The sequence below is a fragment of the Paroedura picta genome, chromosome 7 (genome assembly GCF_049243985.1).
Source record: "Paroedura picta isolate Pp20150507F chromosome 7, Ppicta_v3.0, whole genome shotgun sequence".
Classification (NCBI taxonomy): Eukaryota; Metazoa; Chordata; class Lepidosauria; order Squamata; family Gekkonidae; genus Paroedura; species Paroedura picta.
In genome coordinates this window covers 24,312,461-24,338,351 of record NC_135375.1, presented here as the reverse complement: position 1 = coordinate 24,338,351, position 25,891 = coordinate 24,312,461, and the positions used below count along the sequence as shown (strand labels likewise).

General features: G+C 43.3%; 1 protein-coding gene across 2 annotated transcripts in view; it reads right to left on the bottom strand.

Annotated features, from left to right (window-relative positions):
* The window catches only part of PARP8 (poly(ADP-ribose) polymerase family member 8), a 175,757-nt gene that overhangs the window by 22,243 nt on the left and 127,623 nt on the right, over positions 1-25,891 (bottom strand). The window contains exons 11-19 of one of the 2 annotated variants that reach the window (XM_077347086.1): positions 25,293-25,418; positions 23,460-24,042; positions 20,525-20,578; positions 20,327-20,422; positions 7,922-8,014; positions 4,866-4,991; positions 3,437-3,502; positions 1,512-1,579; positions 672-720 (exon numbers count right to left, since the gene is read on the bottom strand). In XM_077347086.1, coding sequence (XP_077203201.1) covers positions 672-720; positions 1,512-1,579; positions 3,437-3,502; positions 4,866-4,991; positions 7,922-8,014; positions 20,327-20,422; positions 20,525-20,578; positions 23,460-24,042; positions 25,293-25,418 — 1,261 coding nt within the window. The remainder of the gene's footprint in view (positions 1-671; positions 721-1,511; positions 1,580-3,436; positions 3,503-4,865; positions 4,992-7,921; positions 8,015-20,326; positions 20,423-20,524; positions 20,579-23,459; positions 24,043-25,292; positions 25,419-25,891) is intronic. The other variant, XM_077347087.1, reaches the window with a different exon arrangement.

The window sequence follows — 25,891 nt, the reverse complement described above, 5'->3', positions numbered from 1 at the left end:
TTTTTTTTTTAAAGGATGAAGGGTTATAGCTGAACCCTCCCAGTTTGAATGCTCCTGGCAGGGCAAAAGCCGTCTAAGTCCTGTTTCTTTAGGCACTACATAAGATTCCCTAGACACAACCAGTCAAGAAGAATAAATGTTGTTATGGTGTCCCCTTCAACCTGAGTTATCAAATGATGATTGGAACACATTATACTCAAGGGCAGAGTCATAAATGTGGCTCAGAAAGAGAAGAGAGATCTTGCAAATCAGCTGCAAGATTTAGTTATTTATGCCCATCAAAACAAATTGGACCCTACATGCCTTAGTGAACATTTCTGCTATAATACTCTAAGCTGTGTCATCAAAACTGAATTGATTTCCCATCTGAAAAGTTATTTTGAAGAATGTTAAAGAGATGCAAAGTCAAAACAACTACAGATGGGATTTTGCAGGACATTCAGTAGGGGATGGATTCAAAACCACCAGGCTTCTTCATGACTTCAGTAACCACATCAAAGCTGGGGCATATTAAGACCTCACCACAAAATGGCTTTTCTAACACTTCTCACTGGAAAACAGTGATTTCAGAATGGTTATTTTCATGTCAAATTAAGGTGTCACAATAGAAAAATTCATGTCAATGTTAATTACAGAAGAATCCATTGTTTTAAAGATAATACCGCACTTACCCTGTTCACAGGTAGCTTCACAATATGTGATCTATTACTTGAAATAACCCTGGAATACATAAACAAATGCATTAAACCAAATAGGAAAGTCACTGAAGGTCACCAGCAGTCCATGCCCTTTAGCCCATACACCCTTTCTCATCCTAAGGTAGCTTGATCATTGATATCAACTGATCAAAAAGTAATGGGGAATTTATCCCATCTCTATCCTGCTCAGTCTTCCTGCTTATTACAGCGCTGTCCTACAGGTCCTATGATTGTCAACAGAACCTTTCCAGTGATCAAAGGAGACACTCTCCTCCCTTTGTCACCAGTGGAAAAGCTGCTGGGATCTAATGCATCAGCCCCTTGTTCATGCACAATGTAGAATTTATTCAGGTGACTGACCCAGTCCTCAGGAAGCCTTTCTCATTCACAAACTAATAAAGGACACCATCCATCCATAGGGCTCACTAGTGCTCTTGAACTCCCAATCCTGGGTATGAACTACAACGGTCTATATTGTATAACAGGAGGTCCATGCACGCTATACTTATATCCATCCAGTGGCCCTTCTAGTTCACATGTACAAGCTGAGCTTCTGTGGAGAAGAGCTGCTGGATTAGTAAACAAGTATGCATTGGCTTCCCAGTACAACAAATGGTTTCCTAGTGCACCCTCATATTGCACACTCAATGAGGAAGGGAATGGAAGAGTTAAAGGCCTCCACTGAATGCCATAGGAATCTCAAAGCCCTTCATGTTAACCAACAGTGTGAATCAGTTACCAGTGAATCATAACTCTGCAGAATTTAGTATGTGCATTTTTAAACAGCTGGCACATTATCTATGAAGTCCTTACCACTGCAGAAGGGGATGAGCAAGGGGGTCTTGTTTGTCCATCTGCTTTTTTATTTCTAGATAAGGTGCCTGGGAAACAATAAAAGCGATTAATTATAGTACTATTTTTAGTCGAGAGACGTTTGGCAATCTAACTGAAGCTTATTTGGACCCTCCCACTCCTGACATGTTGCAAAAGGTTCTACCAAATGTTTCATCGCAGGCAAAATTCACCTGCAGTTCAAAAAACCAGCCACCTTTGGGCCTGGCAGCAGGGGCCCTATGCCTCCCCTGGGGGGTCTGGCAACCCTGTTTGGCACCCAGTCCAAGATCCACAAAATGTGTAGTTTTACTTTTTAAGGTTTGTAAACCTCAATTCTGTTTTGGGCACACAGCAACTAGCTAAACAGAGAGCTAAACCTTTCAAAACAGTGGCCAAAGTATTACAGTTTGGTGGGGGAAGATAATCTAGCAATATAAAAGAGATAAGCAGTGCCACATTCTATAATTCAAACAGAAGTAGAGCCACACTCCATAATTAGAACAGAATCTTGGTACTGGTTGTTCAATTGGATTTTGAGTTCCTTGTGAAGAAACCTTATATCAATAGCACTCTTTCATTACAGGGTCCCAATATATAAAACTTACAGACAACCAGAAGAAAAAAGGCCCAAATTAAATATACTGTGTATCCCAAATCAACGTTTTACTCAATAAGCTGTTCTGTTGCTGGGCACTTCCAAAGGGCATATAGGGATTCAGCATCAACTGATTATCCAGAAGACTGGTGATATAAAACCCCCAAGTTCCTTTCCCATTTCACTTTCATAAACCAGATTACAATCATAAAGAAGCCATCAGTCAAAACAATTCTTGGAAACTATTAAACAAACATTATTGGATCTCTGCCTCTGGTTAACACAACACAATTAATCAGCACTCTAAGTATATTGGACACATCAGTTTGGTGAGGCTGGACTTAATATCAAAAGACTGCAAAGATAACCCCTACTGCTTATGATGAAGTCCTGTCCTGTGAGAGCCCTAATGGGGCATGAAGGGAAAAAGCAAATAAACTTTGTTTTAGGTATGTCTTTAGATCTGTCAGCAGTACTTTCATTGCTGGGTCTCTTTTCATCTGGTGATTTGCCAGAAAGGTTCTAAATTGTTATCAGCCTTGGTGGCCCTTGAAAGGGCAGAAAGGTAAGGTATATTTTTTTGTAAATACATTATGGATTTTACGGGACAGCAATAATCAAAAGATTAGTCTGCAGTGTTGGAAATCCAGTTCTATACCTAGAACTTAGAGAAGAAGGGATGTTGAACTTAGCAATAAACCAATATATAGCCCTATTCAAGAGTTCTGCACGAGAAACATGAGGACATTTGGCTGGATGTTTTGCAGCCATATGGCTCAGGTTGATTAATGTATTTTTATGCCCCCCCTCCTTTTTTTAACTGTGGAGTGGAATACTTGTCAATTTATGTTGTTTACTTTTAATATTTTTTTAAAGAAGCCATCACCATGCAGATGGTCACAAAATCAATGCTTCCTTTTTGAGAAGGAGTAGGCTTGGCTATGACTGTGTGTTATTTTTTTAAAATATGCATCAGTAACTGAGCAGTGTTCCATGCCACAGAGACTGGGAACAATCTACCCCATTCTACTCCTGCCACCCCCTACTCCCCCCCCCCCACTTCAGGAAATGAAGAGCTCTGCTTCATTTAAGTGGGACCATTCAAGCTTTATGTGCCTGTCTTTTGGTTCATTGATTTTATGTTGCTGTTTGCCACGATGGGTAAGTCTGATGGGCTTTTGTTGCAGATCTCTGTTTAAAAATGCATTCAAAAACATCACCGTACAAAGAACACTATGAAAAATCATTAAAAAAATGTGCACCTTGCCAACCATTAAGATGTAAAAATAAGGGTTTTTTAAATGCCTACCTGTGTCATTTCTCTTATAGAAGTAATACTATCCAGCGCTTTCATGACTCGATCATAATTCTTCTTCTGCAATGAAACAAATGAAAAGATGTTTGCCTTCCCCCAAATATTATACTTTGTAACAGTGCACCCATTAAGTCCAGAAGTCCTCACACAATGTGTTCATCACGTGTAGAAGACTCATAATAATGTTCCACTACAACTTCTTACGCATCTGCAAACTCATCTATCTCTTCATTCACTACGCTGCCATGGATCAGCAAGGTCTAGCTGCTGAGCTGAAATGGATGGTAAGAACAATAATCCAGATCTCACCATAATTTCCTGACAAAGGAATTTCTGCCTCTGAAATAGGACTTTCTCACCTCCCTGGAGGGCAGACCTCGGTACCTTGGGGTTGTCACAGCCCTAATAGTGCTGTTCTGACCAAACAGTCCTGTCAGAGTTCTCTCAGCCCCACCTATCTCACAGAGTGTCTCTTATGGGGAGAGGAAGGAAGATGATTGTAAGCTACCTTGAGACTCCTTTGGGCAGTGAAAAGCGGAGTATAAAAACCAACTTTTCTTCTTCTAAATAGAATTTGGAGAGGTGGCAGTGGGAATCAAAGAAAACTGGAGAAAACTGCTCTACTCTTGATTAGCAGAAAATTATTGCAGGAATCCCAAAGTGGCATTTCCATCAGTGGTTGTTTCCAACTTAGTAGGTGTTGAGGATCTAGTCCTTCACTAAGTATATGATTATTATTCTTCACTCAAATTTTAACAATATATATATTGGCCTTTGAGCCTTTGAAAATGGTACAAATCTGGAGGCCGTTTTGGTTGTTTTATTACTATTAAAAGAAGAGATAAGATATTTCAATTTTTTTCATTGTTAAATCATTTAATTGTTAATTGTAGCCTGTGGAAGGTTCCTTCCTCTGCTATCAAATTCATTTTGAACCGTTCTCTTTTCGTGGTGTACTCTCCACTCAGGCTTATTCAAGACGCTAATGATCTGACTTTGCATAATGGTACTATTTATATAAAGAAGAAGGGGACGACAGAGAATGAGGTGGCTGGGTGGAGTCACTGAAGCAGTAGGTGCAAACTTAAATGGACTCTGGGGAATGGTAGAGGACAGGAAGGCCTGGAGGATCATTGTCCATGGGGTCGCGATGGGTCGGACACGACTTCGCACCCAACAACAACAACAACAACAACAACAACAACAATTTATACCCTTAACAAATATTAAGGACTAGGCTCTGATCGTGGGTCGCTATACTGTGTTTTGGGTTGTCTTAGACTGGGCCCTAGTATAAGCATGCTGGATTGTGGTTATAAAAGGTCTCATCCAAATACAAAATTGGAGTAGATGGCAGGCAGGGTGCTTTATTATGCTTGCTACAACCAAAACAAAACCCAGAGACCATGGTGAGCACACTTACCCTGGGATTAAAGGCCAGCATCTGAGGATCATTGGGATCAACGACAGAAGGATATGGCTCAAAAATGACAACTTTCCTGGGGGATTCTAACGCAGAGCGACACATGGAGACCAACAAGTCTACAACCTAGAAAATAAAATCAGTAAACATCAGTAAATTATTTTTCAGGAAACAATATTATCATTGGTGTTCTTCACTTTCACAGACACAATTTACTTCTCGGTCAAGGCCTGAGTGTCACATTTGAAAAGTCTAGGCCTGTATGTGCTCACAAGGTATCACACCACGGCTGGGCTCCATCTTTGCCTAAGACCTCTCAGTAAATTGGAAGTGCATGATATGGTAGGCCAGGAACTCCTCAAAAGCATTACACATGATCACAAGGCCTCTTTATTTACCTTCATTAAGTGCTGCCATGGAAGCTTGGCTAAGAAAGGAGCCACTAGCCTGCTGCACCATACCACCATAGATGGCTAGATGGCAATACTGTATCATACTATATCATCATAAACCTGGAACCGACCAGGTTTCAACTAGTCCATTTCATGCTGCCCTGCTTAGAAATGGGGGTGGGGGAGTGAAAAGGAGTGCCAGAATGACAGCCAGAAATTTTAAGGATCCATTTTGCTCTCTCCCACTTGGAAGTGGGAAGGAAATTGCAAATTTAATTGAGATCCAACCTAATACGTTGATACTCACATGTCAGATATATTTACCTACTTCCTTTATACATGAAGCCATACATTTAATGTTTTAAACCTTTTTTTTAGGCCTGAGACCAGCTTGGGGAGGGAATGTTTTGTACCCTCCCTCTTTCAATAGAAGTTACCCAGACAGGCTTTCCCTATTATAGTTTGGCAGATATTGTTGTGGCATCCCAAACTCTCAGCTGGCAGATGCACAGAGCAGCTGTGCTGGCACCATTTTCATCTCAACTTTCCCCCCCCCCCCAACTCGTCTTCCTCTTTCTGGATCAGGTTATCACATGGAAATCTGGCTCCATGACAGGGCTGTTGAACAATGAAGCTGATGGCTGTTTAAGAACCACACTCTGCATTACTGTCAGTGGTTATTAGTGACATAATCGTATACCTCAGTTTTACTGGCTACCTGATAACCATATTGCCTCTCTCCCCAGGAAAATGGTGCCAGGGCAGCCACTAAATAAGGTTGTGAAGACAAGGAAATTTGCCTAAAGAGTAGAGACGGGTGCATTTTTTGTACCACAATATATCAAACATTTGGCCCACCTAGACCTATTATGCATGGTGGTGACTGCGTTGGGCTGCCATTGGTTTCTTGTGGTGGGACACTAAAAAAAAAAAAAGCCCTGTTCAGCTCCATGCCACCATGAAGGAGTTTTCTGTTTCTGCTGGGACAATGTGGGTGATGGTGGTGGGGAGCCAGGCCTCGAAGGCCTGACTTTTCCCTGTGCGCATGGTCCTGGACCAACATTGATCACCCACGACGGAAAAGAGAAGGTGGAAACACCAGAGACCCTAAAGTGGGCTAGGGACAGAAGGAGACTGGGTCAGCGCCAATGTCATGCTTAAGCAGGGATTAGCCTGGCCTTTTCGCCCCATGTGAAATTGGTTCAAGTATTCTTGAATTTGCCATTTTATTGGGTTATTACAATTGTGACAACTTTATCTATAAAGGGTTTATCAAAGCTGGAAACTTATTTTGAATCCTTAATTATTAAACTGGCTCTTAGAATTTGTTGTCAGAAATTTTTATTAGATGAAGACTTTAAAAAACCCTATTTTCCCACTTATTTGCATGCTAAAAGAGGATTTCAACTGCTTGCCAAGGGGTATTGATAATACTCTGAAATTCAAAACTGTAAACATATTATTATTTAATGACATGCCTTGAAATTTAAGTACTATTTTCATAGTACTTCCATCTTTCTGATAAGCGTTCTTCAATTTAAAACGTTTCACTCCGGGAAGGAAAGAATATAAGATGGATTTTGATTAACATGTCACTTCAATTCTGCCCATAATCCCAGATGGACTCTGATTCATGCCAGTAAAAATTCTAAAAGCTTTATGGTCAGATTGCTAGAGGATTTTTTTAAAATGTATTTTTGAGAAGTTAAACGTGAGAAGCATCAGAGTAGAAATAGATCTAGGTAGATTCTTTTTCTTCCTCTGTTCCCTTGGCATGAATGATAATCTACTTGCCAGCAATCCACAGGATAGAATATAGAACTTATTGCTACAAAACATTAATTTAAATCCCTGGTTAGCCAAAAAACCGCTGGGCAGTTCTAGGCAAATCCAGCTAAGGAAGCTTGAGCCAACTCACCCAAAAGAATCCTAGATCTTGCCAAGGTAATTGGCAATCTTCAAGCAAAGGTTGGATACACACTTTTCTTGGATGCTTTAGGATGCTTAGGGCTGATCCTGCATAAAGCAGGGGGTTGGACTAGATGGCCTGCATGGCCCCTTCCAACTCTATGGTTCTATGATTCTAATTAAGGCTGAATTAGCATAGGGCCATTGGTGTTTGCATTGAAGCTGAGCAAAGGATTGACTACTTGTGATGGAGGCAGATATGTGCCTTCAAATGTGGGTCTTCCTGATTCCATCTAAACAGATGGTGGACATTGGTCCATGGCAACCAATGTCTATTAAGTATGACAACTGGGGGAGCTGCAAGGGCTTGTAAAGGGCATCTCCGTAAAGCTCCCATACCTTTCCACTGTTTGGTGATTTAGCAAGTCCTGGTATTTCTGTTAGTCAGGGGGAAGAGTTCAAAGGATGTTAGTATTAATCCATATCTCCATGGGAATGACTGTTACTAAACTAGAACTGATGCGTACTTTCCGTAAAGTTCAGGGGAAGGGGAGGAAATAAAATCTTGGACCTAAGCATTTATTGGTTGAAATCTGAGCATTTCCGTGAACGCTCAAACCATAGCTACATCTTTGTGTTTTGCATTCTTTGGGGAAATTAAAATATCATACAACGACATGGTCATATGTTGGTAATAAGGGAACAGTGAGTACAAACATCGCCCACATTCACATATAAGTATGCATTGCATTTTACCTGAGCCCCGGTTGCGATTTCATCCGCAGCCTCATTCATCACCCCTAGAGTTTGGAAAGCAAACACACACAGCTCCCTCTCACACACAGTAGGCTGAAACACAGAAGGGGGTGAGGAAGAAAACAAGACAATCTCTGTGTGAGTTGCCCTGACAACATTGACATCCCACCAGCAAAACACCTGACATTGTTATCTCAAGGTCCATATACTAAAAAGACTCTTCCATGCATGCGTAGAGCATTACAGTCATCAAAGATAAAATAAATTATTGTCCAAACAATTTGGATAAACCAATTAGATTCCCAGGTTTATTCAAAATCCCAGCCCCATCACATTCCCAATGGCATTGCTGGAGGAAAAACAGGGGGCAAGCATCTCCCCAAATATGGAGTTTTCATCCTCCAGTGGTGCCCCCCCTCCCTTTCTCCTAAAATGTCCCTGGAAGGCATGGAAATGAGGCCTAGAATCCTGGAAAATGCAGCTGCTTATCTAGGCTCCTGCCATATAAATTTTCAAAAGTCCTAGCTGCTGCAGTGTCCAGAATTTTTGTAACCAAGGACCTTTCTCAGTAAGATCTCTTAGAATAATTGATCAACATCTGCTCGGGATCCCTGTCCTCCACTGGTGGGTGGCTGGAGAACTGGGTCTGGACTGGTGATTTGGGAGGGAATAGATGGGATTATGCTGCTATTAGTGTAAGTTTTATTCTGTTTTTATGGGTTTTATTGTAAACCGCCTTGAGCTGGCATGGCTGGGAGGTGCAGTCAATATATTCAAATACAAACCAACCAAACCACCAGGACCAGAGCTTTCTTGGCTCTGGCCCTGGCCTGGTGAAATACTCCCTAATGAAAACAGGGCCTGGAACTGTGAACAGTTTCACAGGGACTGTAATATAGAGCTGTTCCACCAGGCCTATGGTTGAGACCTTAGAATAGAGTAACATCTGAATTCTAGTTGGCCTCCCTGCTCAGGTCCATCCATTTGAGAACTAACAGCTCCCTCATATGGCTCTCCTCCCCAGAGACCGATTATGCATGAGGGGAAAGGCCGGGTCAGTGCTCACATGGCAATGGAGCAAATTCCCAGTTGAGCATGACGTCAACCCGGCCCCCTCCTGGCCCACTTTAGGGCCTCCGATGCCCTGCGGCAAGGGAACCTGATTTTTTCTTTCTTTTTTTGCCACAGCCGCCATTCACAGAGGACCTCCCCTGCTTATGGTATCTGAGCAGGGACAGAAAACACCCCGTTCAGCTTCATGGTGCCATGGAGCCAAATTGAAGGTTTTTTAAAAACCTTCCATGAAGGTGGATTTGTGCTGTTGCAATTTCACCTTCATGGAAGTAAACCCCCCCCCCTCGCCCTCCACTGTGGTGAAGCATATCAGAACCTTTCCATTCTAGAGTTTTGCGTGTGTATGCACAATTCCACAGCAGACCATGTGCACTGGGGAAAACTGTCCCCCGTACATACACGGGAAGTGGCGGAACATGTTTCCCCACCACAAGAAACCGGCAGTGGCCCAGCACGGCCACTGTTGTGCATAATCATGTGTCATCAGGCACAGCAGTTTTTTGTATTCAATCCAAATTTAGAACTTTTGGGAGTATTTTGTGTATTTCTGTAGGTTTTTTAAACTGTGTGTTGTAACTATGTATATTTCTTATGTTGTAATCTGCCTTGGGCCACACAGGAAGGTCCAGCCAGAAATATAACAACAACAGTCATAATTGCTATGGCAGCAGGATTTGATAAAAATGGAGGTCCCACCTGAAGCCTTTCCTCCTGCCGTTAATGCTGTGAGACATTGTGGGAGCAACCAAGAGGGTTGTGGAGAGGAGGAGTGCATTTCAAACACTGAAATGAGGGGGGGGGGGCTCCATTTGGCTTGGCTCCTGGACCCAATTTAAGATGTTATTCTTAGCATCTGCAATCCAAAATTTGGCATTACCATGAAGATATACTGTAAAGGCAACAGCTGAGGATCCACGGACAGCAAGATCCAGGTAGTCCAGCATCAGACTAGAGAACACACTGTTTTGCCTACTCACTGCAAAAACAGTTCATTCCCAGGTGCAGAGTTCTATTTTTCTCCACAGAAGTGAACAGAAGCCATTCAGTTATATGGAAGAAGCTTTCCTTCCAGCCTGATATGATTTGTATATTTTCTAGCAAGCTGCATTTTATGAGCTCTTTCTCAAAGCTTGCTGGACTCTGCACGAGTCAGATAGGACCAGAAGAACAGCTTCGCTCACGTAATTCTTGCATATTCAGGTTTTCTTTATTCACATCACTTTTATGTATGCGCAGGACATGGATATCCTTCTGAGTTTCCAGTGCTCGGCCGTGCGTAAAATACTGCTTTATCCCTAGCAGAACATTATGCCAGAAACCACTGAATGTGCTACCACTGCATTGGTTTTTTAATGCCTTTCGCTGTCACAAGGGTAGCCAAGGAATCCATCTTACTCTGTTCTAAGAGTCAGACGCTCAGCAGAAATAAAAACAAAACCGGACAAAAACTGCACCAAACAGCACAAGAAATAAATATATATATAAAAAAACCAGGGGGAATCTGCAGGAGGAAATTGCCTTGCTAGGGCTGTGTCAACCACTCTCCCTGGCTCAGGGGTGGTCAAACTCCCTGGCTCAGGGGTGGCCCTCCAGATGTCCGTGGACTACAATTCCCAGGAGCCCCTGCCAGCATTCGCTCCTGGGAATTGTAGTCCACGGACATCTGGAGGGCCGCAGTTTGACTACCCCTGCCCTGGTTTCTTTAAAAGCTTCCAGCAGTTTCTTTCCTGCAGGATTTTTTTTTTTTAATCTCAATGGCTACAACCCTGAAATATTTTTACAGAGATTGCTTTAGAAGAGCCATCATCTTTCAAGTCCAATACAGCATTACACCTTTGATTTATCTCATCTGCTATGTTACATCGAATTAGGCAGCAGATGAAGCTTAACACTATCCAATTCACTGTTCCATGGCACACGAGACAAAAAAGTGTTTATTACCGCCGTAGTCGCTGCTGTGCTTGCATGCTTCAGGTGACAACCTGCACTAAAGGCCTCAAAAATTAGTTACTACTGTTTTGACCCCTGTGCTTCTGTGGATTCAGCCCTGAGGCCGTCACCTTGCAAGTAAAGGGACCTCTGTGAGGCTAACAACACTCAGAGACAGAAAAAGAGTGGGGCCAGGAAAAAGACGGGGAATTTAGCAGGCTGGATGTAGGCTACTTTAGGATTAATTGTGCTCAGGCATTTTTAAACAGCCTTCTAGCTTGATGCCCTCTCCAGCTGTAATTTGGTGAGATTAGTCAAAGAGAGGATATTCAGTTGGATGTAAAAGGTTCTGGTGCCCTCACTAGGGGTGGGGGGAGAATCCCGGGGCTGATTGATAGATCCATGGGTCCCTATGACATCTAACTGCCTGTTTTTCCATCATATGCCATTAATGGCATGATACGGGTGGTGGGATGGGAATTGGGGAGTTATTTTGGGTTTTTGTCTGCCATTTGCCTTGCTCAGTTATTCATGGGTTTGATTGTTATGTTTTAATTGGGGGGATATGGATTTTAGTGTTTTTATTGTATTTATTATTGTAAAGCCTGTTTGCCTTTTATTTGTTAGCCGCCCTGAACTGACTTGTCGAGAGGGGCGGGGTATACGTTTAAAAACAAACAAACAAACAAAGTTGCAAAGCCACATCTTGGTGGAACTTCCAGTCTGCTGATCCATGTTAGCAGACAACTATCCGAATCTAATATGTGGCACATGGTGCTTTTAATAGACTTTGACTGATGCCCCAGCTGAAACCTTTCTCTGTGCATAAGGTGATGCTTGCTAAACGTGGATGGTTTTAAAGGGGATGTAGGCAGATTCATGGAAGGTTGGTCTAGCAGAGAGTGTTAATCATGGTGACTAAAGGTAGCTTTGTGTCCACAAGTAGTAAACATCTGTTTCAAGTCATGCCAGCCATTTAAACCTAACAGCTGACAGGCAGACCAGCCAAGCTGTTAGGCTTAAATGGCTAGCAATCAATTCTCTCATCTTCCTGCCTCATTTACCATTTTGATTTATTTAAAATGTACCTACGCTGCCTTATTGTTCCCAGGTGGCCATCAAACCAAACTGAAACATGCACATAGGTGAAACCATTAAAAACAACCATTAAACAAAACACATAAACTTGAAGGAGGCTCAGAGAACAAAGTTTGAGTTCAGCCTTTGTGCTTCTGACCAACACAACTAGCCACCTGAATCTATCTGGAAGAAGGGTCAGCCCAAGCTCTTTCAACCTGACGGTCCTGGAAGGGTTTCCCAAATGGGTGCCGGTGAATTAATTTTTAATATATTTTAAAATTGGTTAAACATTTATCGGGTGGTCTGACCATATATGGCCATGTCAACCCCCCCCCCAGTGGCCAATGATGGGCCTGGAGAGAGTGGGAAGGGGAGGGTCCCCAGGTGTTTGTATACAGAGCTGTGCTTGCCAACCATATTCTGCATGATACGCCACTTCTGGGATTTCTCAAAGCCTGACCAATGTTTCAAGGGTTTTTCATGGTAAAAAAGTTGAGGAAGGTTGGGTCACCCAAACACAAGAAAAGAAAAAAGCCTTCACCCACCAGCAGAAGACAACAGCCCTGTTTACAAGTTACAGTGAACACAGCATGTACAGAATACACTTGACTTTTTTCTTAATATGTGCTCAACAGTCTACATCAGGGGTAGTCAAACTGCGGCCCTCCAGATGTCCATAGACTACAATTCCCAGGAGCCCCCTGCCAGCATTCGCTGGCAGGGGGCTTCTGGGAATTGTAGTCCATGGACATCTGGAGGGCCGCAGTTTGACTACCCATGGTCTACATACTAAACAGTAATTTGCATGTACAGTAATACATGTACAGTTGAACATGCGACCGAAACAGCATTATTATCCAAGTACTGATTTTATTTTTTAAATTTATATTTGCATTCATAGCCCGCCCCTCTTGAACCAGTCATCTTGGGGCAGCTTGCAACAATGCACACATATGCATACTGGATGTACATGCATTCATCCTAATATGAGAACAGTGTAGAAATAGAGGGGGGCAGATGACTTTCCTTCAAAAGGGAATGCCATAGTTTTGGCACCATGACTGAGAAGACTCTTTCTTGGGACACCACTATCTAGCTGCAGCTGACTGGCCACCCAAAGCAGAGCCCTTGAAGATGCAACGAAACATAAGTAGCCCCCAGGATCATCTAGTCCCACCTCCTGCATAATACAGGAGATTCACACTTGCTCATTAACTTTCAGCCTGAAAAGGGTTCATTAATAATGGCATGATTTAGTAGTGTCTACAAGAGATGCAATGAATGTTGTCAGTGGGACGCATGCCACTGGGACATGAGCCAATCTCCAGATCTTTTCATTTTGGGGCTGACCAACTCTAATGCCTGCCAAACAGGTTTCAGCTGAGATTTTGCAGAACTTTGCATGCCCTAAAAGGCTTCCAAATCCAAGCAGGTCAGCAAAAAATAAAATAAGATAAAAAATAAAGCCAAATGACAAGTCTTTTTGCTTTGTTTTAAAAACCCAACATTTATTTATGACTGGTTGATATACTTTGTGGCTGGTTCAGCTGCCAGTATTGTCTAAATCAGTGGTCCCCAACCCGCGGGCCGCGGCCCGGTGCCGGGCCGTGAAGGCCTTGGTGCCAGGCCGCAGCTCCTTCTTCCCTCCCCCCCCGAAGCTCGCGGCCGATTAGCTCATGGCCCGGCAAGTTTCTAGTTTTGGGAGGGGGGGAAGAGAAGCTTGCCAAGCTGCTTTGGCGGCTGATTTGCTGGCGGCCCAGAGGGGCCGGGAGGGGGAGCCGCGGCCACTGGCATGGCGGTGGCGCAAACGCGTGTGCGCGGACTGCCGCGCATGCGCGTTTGCGCCCCTGCCGGGCGCTAACACGTGTGCGTGACAGTCCGCGCATGCGCGTTTGCACTGGCGCTGCCGTGCGTGCGCGGGCCCCCGGGCCACCCTCTCACCCCACTCCAGAGCAGCGGTCCGCGGCAGCCGAAAGGTTGCGGACCGCTGGTCTAAATCGTATCGTTGTGTCCTTTATGTGGGTTTTAAACTTTTATTGTAAACCACCACGAGCTGGCGAGGTCCGGGAGTGGCGGTCAACACATCTGAATATAAATAGAATACAAATAAATAAATAACAGCCTGCCAAGCAGAACACTGGCATAGCAAGGAGAGGGGATAAAGCTCCGCTGCCTCGTGAGAATACGCGTGCATGAAATGCAGATTGTGCTGTGCTTTGTCATTAGGAAGGAATTAGGTGAATGAACAGGTCCACAAATGAACAGGTCCACAAACACTCCACTGAAAAATCAGCTACCTGACCACAGCTGGAGAACAGCAGCCCAACTGGTTTCATCAAACCTGCAAAGGTCTGACAAATTTGTTCTGCTCCTGTCCACCCTCCCCCCCCCCCCCCCGAAACTTCCTCCAAAATACAAATGTATATGACCGAGTTAACAAATGGCGTGCCAATGGAGATGTGCTGGGGGGAAGCCAGACTCCATTTGTTTTTATTTAGTGACAATCCGGACTGTCGACTTTTGACTTGGACAGCCTCCCTGTGCCAGTGCCGAAGAACAAACATGCAGCTGGTGCCAGGAACAGGACGCTGTGGCTGCCAACCGCTAAGCAGTTTATCAGTTGCAATCAGTAACCATGAAATACCTCTGCAGAAAGGTCAGAAATTCTCAGTGCGATTCATTCGTGGTCCCGCCGGGGACAGTCACTTGTCATTTTAGAGCAGTGGTTCTCAACCTTCCTAATGCTGCGATCCTTTAATACAGTTCCTCGTGTCTTGGTGACCCCCAACCATAACATTATGCAATTTTTCTTTCACAGAAATTAAACCAAAACTAACCAATGGCGTGAAAATCCATTGTTCATGATTGTATATAAATTGGTTTTTCCCCCAGGGTTTCTCAGTTCAGTTCTGCCTCTTGTCCCACCGTGCCGATCTCGCTCTTTGCCGCTGCTCCAGACAGATGAACACTCTCTCTCGATCTACCCCGCAAGACTGTTGTGTGGATGGTGACCCCCCCCCCGGCCAATCTGCTTGCCCTTCTGTGACCCCTGTGAAAGGGTCATTCAAGCACCAAAGGGGCCCTGACCCCCAGGTTGAGAACTACTGTTTTAGAGGTTTTGAATAATTGCTTTAGGATGCTTAGGGCTGATTCTGCGTAGAGCAGGGGGTTGGACTAGATGGCCTAGATGGCTCCTTGCAACTCTATGATTCTAATGCTAAGCACAACTTTGGACCAAAGTAAAGAAGATATGAGGAGTTCTGTGTATGGCACACCTTGTGTGTGTGCCTGTTTGTGTTCAAAGAAGGCATGTGGATTGGCATCTGGAACATTGTAAGGGGGGGAAAGAGGTTAAACACCTTTAACATCATTTCTCCCTATTTGAAATGACCGCATGGGGGTGCTGCTTGCCTCACTGGGGCAAGGGTTGACTTAATTAAAAAAAATGATTTCTAGACTAACCCTCTCTGCAAGTGCGCTCAGGACGGTTTACAACACGGATTAAAACATTCATAAGCACATTTTTAAAAATCCTACAAAATTAAAATATATAGGACATACCTGTCCTGATAGACAACTACCACGAGAGATGTTTTTGGGGAGGTCTTATTTGCTTGCCTGTCAAAAGGTTGGCTGTGGCTAAATTCTTAGAAAAACCTGGAACATCATCCGCAATCCGTACAGAAAGAAGAGTTGGGAGAGGTAGGTATGCCTTAATGAGATACGCTGCATTCAGAACTGGGCTCAGAATTAACTGAGAGAATTGGGGTTTTTAATTTTTGGCAAATAGCTCAGCCAAGCTCAGAGGGATTCACCACATCTCTTGAGCTTTGTGGGCTTAAGAGTTAGCCACTATACCAGAGCGAGTGCAAGAAATAGATAGGGATGTGCAACAGTATTGTATAGCCCAATCTCTTCATGGAAGCTAAGCAAGGTGGTAGACCACCAAGGAAGTCTTTGCAGAGGTTGGCAATAGCAAAGCAAAGATTGTTTTGAAATCCCCTTGCTGAGGTCACCATAAGTCAGCTGTGGCGTGCTGGCACTCCACACACTCCCCTCCCCTCCCCAAAGTAACAGATACTTTTCACGATAGAATCAAGACAGTGTGAGGAGCTATTTGTGAGATTTCTGTCCTTAGGGGCAAAACTGGGGCTAGGTAAATTTTGTCATCACAGAAGCTGACACAGGATTGGGTACTGAGCAGAACTTCCTGCGGAAATATGATTAAGCAGCCAGTCCTTTCCCTGCTGGTTTGGTTGAATCATGAGGGCACAAGCAGCTAATGGGCAGGGGATGGTGCGACCTGCAATGGAAAGTCAAGATGGGTAGACAGAGAGCCAGGATGGTGCAGAGTTTCAAGTGTTGGACTACATCCTGGGAGACCCACACTTGGAATCTTGGGGCTTCTGCGGGACCTCTGTGGGACTAAGTATCCAGCAGTAGGGTATTTTGAAGTGGTTTGTTCAAAGAAATATTTAATCCATTTCAGTTTCAGCTAAACTGTCTTTTAAAAGGCAAACTACACACTCTTTCTCTCCACCCCCTTTTTCTTTTTTGGGTTTGTCAAACTCAAATCTGCTTTACATTTATCTTGAGAGAGAGAGACAGGGAGAGGGGGAGGCGGGGAATCAACTCCCCTGCTAGCAGTTTGCTCAGGCCAAGCTGTGAGTTGTCTCTTCCTCAATTCTTAATCTTCTTCATTGTTATTCTGAGATCCCTTTGAAGCTGTTTACCTGAAGGGAGAAGGCAGAGGTGGCAGCTAGCACCGTTTTGGCTATGCGTGAAGCAACTGAATGAGAAATCCTGCTTCCCCGGGGTTCCCCTCAACAGAGCTGTGCCTAACAGCCACAAATAAAATGAAAATATCCTACAACCGAGATGGATGCCATTGGTGAAGGTGGGGAAAGAGCTCAAAGGCCACTGTTGTTACTTGCAGTTATTTCAGCTGTTCTGCTGGTCTCTTCCTACCACAAAAGCATTATCATTCAAAATGTAGAAAGTTGCCCAGGTAATTTGAGAGCTAATCTATCATCTGATGAGGCACAGGGAAATTTTGAGCATCCTCTGATGCTTAGTGACCAAGATTTCAAGAGTTGCCAAGAGTTTCAAGAGTTCACTAGTTGCCATTGCAGGCCCCATTCACAGGATGCAAATTCTGTCTGATCACAGGGCCTCTGTTTGCCCTGCAAGAACTGAAGATATACTCCTCACTTTCCTCTCTCTGTTTTTCTCTCCCAGTTCCCCAAATACTGATGACTTTTTCCTCCTGTGGTCTGCCTAGCTGCTTTCAGTAACAAGTCTGGTTCACAGGTTCATCTTGAAAACAAAGGGAAATTCAAATCCTACTTTCTCATTTGTTTGTTTTACATCTATCCACATCAACCTCAGCAGATAACACCAAAGGGTCTCAAAGAGCCACATTTTGTCTGACAGGAGGACTATATTACAACTGCTAAAAGCCCGGCTCCCAGAACACATCTGAGACACAACCGCTGGTTGCACTGCTAGCGGAACAAGGCAAGCCCCACTGGAATAGCCTGTTTTTGTACTCTGCAATCTGGAAAACAGGGATAATCTTCCCTGCCCCATATGGTTAATGATGCGCAATAGTTAAAAAGGAAATAATGCAAGTATTTTCCTAAAGGAAGATTAAATATTGAAGTAACACATGCACAAATGTTAATAATCTTTATAAAATCAGAGTCCCGTAGCACCTTTAAGACCAACAAAGATTTATTCAGGGCGTAAGCTTTCGAGTGCAAGCAGATGAATATATTGTCGAAAGATCTGACGAAGAGTGCTTGCACTCGATAGCTCATGCCCTGAATAAATCTTTGTTGGCCTTAAAGGTGCTACTGGACTCTGATTTCATTGTGCTACTTCAGACCAACACGGCTACCCATTTGAATCTAAAATAATATTTATGTCAAAGATCTCAGTTATTGGGATGACAACACTGGTCCACACACAAGGGTTTTGTTTTTAGGATTACGGAGATAGCACCTTGGGGAGGGAGCTGCTGTGTATCAATATGGTCACAGGTACAGTCCATGAAGTCTTCAGTTAAAAGGTCTTAGGCAGCAGATGTTAGGAAATACCTCTTCTAGCCTTCAACCCTGGACAGTTACACCAAGTTAGAGCACGTAACGCAGGACTTATATGGACTGGTGTTCTTACTCGACATAGGGAAGTTACATATGTTCAATTGAAAAGCATTCAGAGTTTAACCAGGCATACCCTTTTGAGATCTGCACATGGGTCGTTCTAGTGTTCTAAAATGGAACACAGGACCAGGTGAAATGGTCTCCCAAGTTCTGTCCAAGGACATGCCTCTATGTTGTAGAGTTACTTCTCATTGGTTAGCACCTGATTATAGCTCTGCAAGGGCCTGATTCTAGCTGGGGACATTGCAGATCCAATGGCACCTTTAGGAAACCACTAATTTTTATTCAGTTATTTTATTCATTTTTATTTTATTTATTTTGGGATTCCTAAACTGCCCCTCTCCAAAAATTGGTCTTGAGGTAGTGTGCAATAAATAGAATACAAAATAAAAATACAACCAAATTCAGTTAAAACCAGTTTCCAAACTCCTATTAACCTGCTTCATTCAAGATGAACGATCCAATGAGCTAGACCAGGGGTAGTCAAACTGCGGCCCTCCAGATGTCCATGGACTACAATTCCCAGGAGCCCCCTGCCAGCATTTGCTGGCAGGGGCTCCTAGGAACTGTAGTCCATGGTCATCTGGAGGGCCGCAGTTTGACTACCCCTGAGCTAGACAAACAAACTGGGATGTATTTCAGAAAAAGCCTGGCTCGAAGAGGGGGTAACCATCTGACAATAACCTCCAAAATGGGGGTAGGCAGGTGGCCCAGGTGGATAGCTGAGGTGCAGCCTGGACCCCAACCAAAAGCCCAGTGGAAGAGTGCCGTTTTGCCGACCTTTTGGAACTACGAGAGTTCTATAAGGCCCCCTTTTCTGCCGGCTGCTCATTCCACCAGGCTGGGTGGCCTGATGGCTAAATAACTCCTAGGATCATCTAGCTAGATGAATATATTGTGATATTGATGAAGGGAACATGCAGGTGCCCAAAATGTCAAACAAGTTGTAGCTTTCATTACAGCTTTCACAAAATTATATTGTCTATCCCACCTATCCTTCCAGGCTCACGATAACTCAATAATCATCCAAAGTTACTAGCAATTAGAATGAATACAAGCAACCACGAAAGAGCATTATATTAAGAAATCAACAGTAACATCCTGTGCCAAACTACCCCAGTATAAGCCTAGAGAAATCAGTGAGCTTAGACTGGCATAATACTCTATAACAGTGTATAAAATAATTAAGCAAAAACACGGCATGCTCCATATCCTCTTTGCTGTCACAGAAATGACCCCAAAACTACTCAACATAAATTTTGCCACTCTGACATAAAGAACTATGCACAAGACCCCTTCCTCCAAATCAATGCAAATATTACCTTGGGAGAAGACTGCATTGTGACAACTGCTCTCTGGGTTATGTATCTACCAGTCTATGTAAGGCTTTATCAGCAAAGGTGAGCTAGATTCTGAGAGAGAACAGAGAAAATTCCAGGACAAATCTTTCCTGCCTCCTCCTTCCTCCTACAGTTCTTCATGACCAACAAAGAACTGTCTCTGTAGGATGTCGGATATTCAGGAACAACAAGGCATGGAGTGTCGGAGTCCATAGTGCAAAGGAGAGATTCACAGAAGTTGTGGACTCTCAACTTGTGTAAGGGGAGTGCCTTGCACTCCATAGGGGTTGGTTGGTTGGTTATTATTTATTATATTTATATACTGCCCTCCCATGTGGCTTAGGGCTGTTAGCTCTTGGCTCATAAGGTAGTAGTTCAATGGCAGAGCATCTGCTTGGCATACAGAATGTTCCAGTTTCAATCTGTGACATCTCCGATTAGAAGGACCAGGCAGTAGGTGATGGGAAAGATTTCTTCCAGAGACCCTGGAGAGCCACTGCTAGTCAGGATAAACATTTACCTTGATGGTCTGATTCATTATAAGGCAGCTTCATGTGTGTTCATGTGTACAGCCAGAATAACAGAATTCTTGGGGCACCTCAAGGATTAATATATTTCTTGGTGGCATATGTGTTCATAAACCAGATGCCTATTTGCCCATTTGATGAAAGCTTATACCAGAAAAAGATGTTAGCCTTTCACGTGCTGCAAGACCCTTTGCTGTTTCTGTGGTGACGCCTTTCCTTGGAGTACTATTAGACATCCTGATTTATGGGAAACCCACAAAGAAAAACTTAACGTGAAGAAAGCCAACTTACCCTCAGCATTGGCCCATTCTGAAACACATGTGGTTCATCACAAACCACACAGTATTCGTTCAGGACAGGGATCCGCTGCTCAGCAAACTCAATGGTCTGAGAACAACAAAGAACAGGATAATACAATCTGCTTAAAATAATTAACAAACAGCTCCATATTCACCAGATTTTTGAAACGGATTAAGCAGTCTATCCTACCTGCACAAGAAAGCCATGGTCCCTTACCGGAATGGATTTTGCACCGTAATTTGGCTGTTAAAAAAAAGAGTAGAAATAACATCAGGATGAGTAATGTAATCATAAACATTACTGGAGAATTCTTCAGTGGAAATGTTTTGGGCTTTGACTGTAGAATCAAGAAACTATAAAGTCGTTTGCATCTGGAGCACAATTTTGAATCAAGATCATTCAAGAGAAAACCATCTATTGTTTAACTGGTTCTTATGTGTGTGTAACAGAAAGGTGTGCAGATTTTCCTTTAAAGTTGAAAAAATTGTATTCTGAAACAAATAAAGTGAATATAATTCAGTTTTTTAGAACTTTCACTTTCATAAAAAGACATTATACTATGTAAATGCAAAGCAAAATCCAGAAATTATCTCAGCCAGTTTCCAGATTTGTTCAGGGACTAGAAATGTTAGTGAGCTAATAGCACGTGCCATGCATGTAGAAGGCACCCAGACAGCTGTCAGGGTAACAAGCTGGGAAATACCTCTTCCTACCTTGGAGAAAAGTTGCCAATCAAAGACAATACTGCAGTAGCAAAATCAACATTTCAAGCAAGTATAAGGTAGCACTTACTGATCTCCTTAACCCATGCAACCTCATCCCCCAATAATTGTGATAGTTACTAGTATAAAAGTATACCATCTTTTTTATGTCCATGGAAAAGATGGAGTCAGTTTTTATGGAGCTGAGAAGTATGCACAGCTAGTGGTCTGAAATGAACTTACAAAGGACATGCAAAGGGACTAGAAACCTTAGCTCACTGCAGTTGGAAAGCTTTCCCAAGTTTGGTTAGAGAAACTCAGGGATTGTGCAGTTGTTTTATATCTACAGGTTTTTGGTTTTTTTACTGGGGGGTTGTTCCTGAATATTTTCCCCTCTGGGTTCTATACTAGGGTTTTACCCCTTTGTGGATTTCTGAACAGATTTCTTTATTCATTTAAAGGTGCTCAGAAACACGTTCAGTTTCTAAGTCATTTTCTTAGTTCTTTGTCAAAAGTTTTCTTCCTCATAGAAAATTCACATTTTGATGCAAAACCTCAAAACTCACAAAAATATAGCTCAGATCTTGTTCTGGTGCCATCTTTGCCAATGTGCTTTACCAGGAGAGGACATATTGGATATATCAGAATCACAACTTGATTAATCTCCTTACTAGATAAACTGTGCATATAAACACTCATAAATTGCACTTTACACTATTCCTTCTATTCAAATTTCATGCACAGACACAATAAATCACCCAATTAATACTGAAGACTATGATGAAGAAAACTGGAGATGTTATTCTAGTCCCTAGAACTGTACCTAGAAAAGAACTGAAACCCTAATGTACATCTTGAAATATACTCTTTTCATAGTGTTTACTGGACTTTGTACCAAATCCAGTCTCCAAACCACCATTCAAAACAGCCTTATATAAAAGTCACTCCTCTAATAGATCCTTGACGTTGCAGTACATGAGAACCTCCATGTTGTAGCAGATGAACTATTGGCCTGGGATCAAGAAGGACTGGATTTCTATCCTTGTTTGGCTTCGGCCAAATCTCACTGTTGGCCAATCTGCCCATCCCCAGAGCCATCAAGGATTCAATACATAAAGATTTTAAATTATCAGTTCTTAGTGATCTCAATGTGAAGCCATGGTAGAGTTTCTTCCATGATCATTTCTTTGAAAAGGAGGGCTTTGGCATTCCTCTGACCAATGACTACTCATTATTCTTTGTACCATTCTTTAGACACCAGTCCCATAGCTCCATGTACATATATATCCTGAATGCATGGTGTGAGAAACTGTGTAATGATTGGTGTACACAATGCCTGGCTGTATTTTCAATTGAATATCAATTAAAATATCTGTATGCTTTTGAAAAGAGCCTCTTGTGGCGCAGAGTGGTAAGGCAGCAGACATGCAGTCTGAAGCTCTGCCCATGAGCCTGGGAGTTCAATCCCAGCAGTCGGCTCAAGGTTGACTCAGCCTTCCATCCTTCTGAGGTCGGTAAAATGAGTACGCAGCTTGCTGGGGGGTAAACGGCAATGACTGGGGAAGGGAATGAAAAACTGTATTGAGTCTGCCATGAAAACGCTAGAGGGCGTCACCCCAAGGGTCAGACATGACCCAGTGCTTGCACAGGTGATACCATTACCTTTTTAAATGATTTTTAACTGACTTAAACGCTACCATCTGCTAGGCACTGACTGCATACACAGTATCTATTAAAAACTCTAAACATTCATTGACTGGCACAGAGAACATTAGTGAATGACTGTCTTCTATTGCTAAATCACAAAAAATACATTCCTAAATTCACAACCTTCAGATTGTGCCTCAGAATGGCCCATTATGCATGGAGTGGAAGGTCCGCATTTGGGGTGGAATGGCGGCGGCTAAAATCACCAATTATGCACGCTGCAGACAGCAACCGGGCGCAGAGTCAACGTATGCTGCCAAAAAAGCCGCGTTAGCGAGATGTGGAAGAAAGTGGAGCTTCCCGGGACCAGGGCGGAACCAGAAGTGGCGCCGGAGTAGCCGCGTGCATAATCGGATACTTTGGGTTTTGCCGCCGTTGCGTTCCATCCCATGCGTAAGAGGAGGCTCTGCGTTCTCCATGCCACCGTTTCAGCGGCCATGCATAATAGGCCAATGTCGTGCAATATATTTTCAAGGATGAATAACATGACAACAGCTCAATGTGGTCATTAAGGTTAACACCAATTAGGATATGCTTCCGCCATTCAATAAACAGCTACAGGAATAGGCTTACTCTGGGAGTGCAATGCACAATACTTGTGTATGAACGTAGATTTTCATGACTTTACCAAAGTCCATCAGCATTTGGTGAATGCATTATGTGCTTTAGCATTTCAGGAAAGACAAGTGGGACACGAAAAAAACAAGAAAGCTCACAGGATAAAACTGGTTACGCACAGCGGACTGGGATGGTGAAGATGAAGATGGAGTTAAGATACCAATAAGCCCTGAGGTAAGAGAGAGCCGCCTGCCCTCTGCTATGGTGGGTTCCTTGAACAGCTCCGTTTTAGAGGACTTGGGGGTGCTGGAGTAAGACTTGCTGAGTAATTTGTGGTTCTTCAGCCCATCCAATTCATCCATTCTAAGGTTACTAGAATAAGACCTGCTCAAAAGTTTGTGAGGCTTCAAAGTACTGTTGTGCTCACACCGAGTATCCCCAGAACCTGGTCTACTCAGCAATTTGTGGGGCTTTAAGGTGATGCACTCGTCCTGCTTGATGGCGGTTGAGCAAGAATGGTTCAACAGTTTGTGCGATTTGATGGTCATTGTGTGTTCTGCTCGGGGGTCGCTACTCAATGAGCGGCCAAAGGTTCTGTGAGACTTGACACACGTGTCCTCAGCTTTAACTGTGCTAGAACAAGTCCTTTTCAGCAACTTGTGGGTTTTTGAAATGCCATCTTGTTCAGGTTTCAGTTTTGATTTGTTTTTCCCGTAGCCTGGTGGAGGATAACTCGGCGACCTGAAAAAGACCAAAGGAATAGCAGTACAACAGAACAAAAGTGGCAAATGAAATCCTGTAAGACCCGCCAACGTGAAACATTGTCTGCTGTACATGGTCCCACCAACACAAAACAGTTTCTGCTGTACACGGTCACATGTCCATGACTTAGAAATCGGTTTTCTCCTTTTGTTGCATGACAGACTTGTGCTTTATTTTAAATTTATTTTCAAATCATATAAAAACGATCTAAGAAATTCTTCCTTCTCTAATAGTAAACATAGTCCCAGTGGCAGATACTTAAATCTGTGGATCAGGGCCATGTAAAACACTCACTTGTACCAACTGTGGCATCCAGGTTGGCAGAAAAATCTTATAACTAAATAAGGTTAACTTTCCCCCAAAAAAACCATCAGAATAGTTGACTACATAAACCAGACCCACTGTTCTTCTGAGGGAGGGTTGCCAATTCTTGGTTGGGAAATATTTGGGGGATAAAGCCTGAGAGGGGCAAGGTTTAGGGAGAGGAGGGAGTTCACTGGGGCATACTGCCATAGAGGCTACCTTTCAAAGTGGCCATGATCTCTGTTGCCTGGAGATCAGTTGTAAGCCCTGGAGATTGCTACCTCCTGGAAGATGGCAAGTGGGTATGTGAGAAGGAGGAGGGTGAGAGAGAAGGATTGGAAGTTTCTATTCTGCCCCAGTCAGCCACTGAGAGTGTGATGCCAGAGGTACATGGGAGGGGGAAGCAGCAGGAGCCCCCCCTTTTATACTGAGGTTGACAAGATAGTAAAAGCCCCTGACCCCCCCCCCCCCATGAGGCAGCTAGGCAGAAGAGCTTGTCTGGGAAGCAGGTGAGTTTCACCTGGGTGGGCTGACTGGGTACTAAGTGGAGAGGAAGCCTCCCAAGCAAGTTTTGTGGGTCCCTAGCTTTATTAATATAAAAAGCATTCAGAAATCAAAACACAGACAAATTCTGAACAAACTCATTCTGTACTAGTTTCAGGCAGGTAGTTGTGTGAGTCTGCAGTAGAAATGCTAGATTCTACTCCAGTAATATCTTAAAGACCAGTAAGATTTTGGGGTATAAGCTTTCACTAGTCAGACTGCTGACCCAAAGGTCCCTTTTCTGAAGGCCTAGACCGGGTACAACTGCCCACACCCTTAGCATTGTACTGATACTGAGAAAATATTTCTCTTTGAAGTAAGTCAATAGTCTTTATTCAGTCTTTTGGGGTAATAGCATCTTGCTTCTTTATATATCCACTTACCTGCGCAGTGTAGAAAAGATGTGCAGAGGAGATTTCACCTTTTTTTCAGAGATTTTTTTGTTGTGCGTACTGGTTAATTTTTCTTTGCCATTTTTCCATTGCCGTGTAACAAATGTTTGCATGATCCTGCAAATGCAAACACAGGGATGCTTTGAATACAAATCTTTGCACCATGCTAACCTCCACCCAAATACCTCACTGGCTTATTAAGTTGAATACTGTCTGTGCTGAGACTGTGCCTCTCTAGGGTGTCAGGTAGATCTTTTCCATCACCTCCTACTGGATCCTGTCAACTGGAGATGCCAGGGATTGAGCTTGGGACCTTCTGAATACAAAGCAGATGCTCTACCACTAAGACACAGCTTGTTTCTCCCTCTTTCCTTCTCCCCAAAGGGGCTTTTACAAAGAATTGATATATTTTTCCAGATTAAAATATGCTGCACAATAAACCCAAAAAGAAATGTAGGCAAAATAGTGTGTTTTGAATTTGCAGTAGACTTAACACCCGGAAAGAAGTGTTTTTTTCATGTGTGTGTGTGTGGGGGGGCACTAGGGATGTGGCCTGAGAGCTAATGGGGCAGCAGCCTAATGGAGCACCC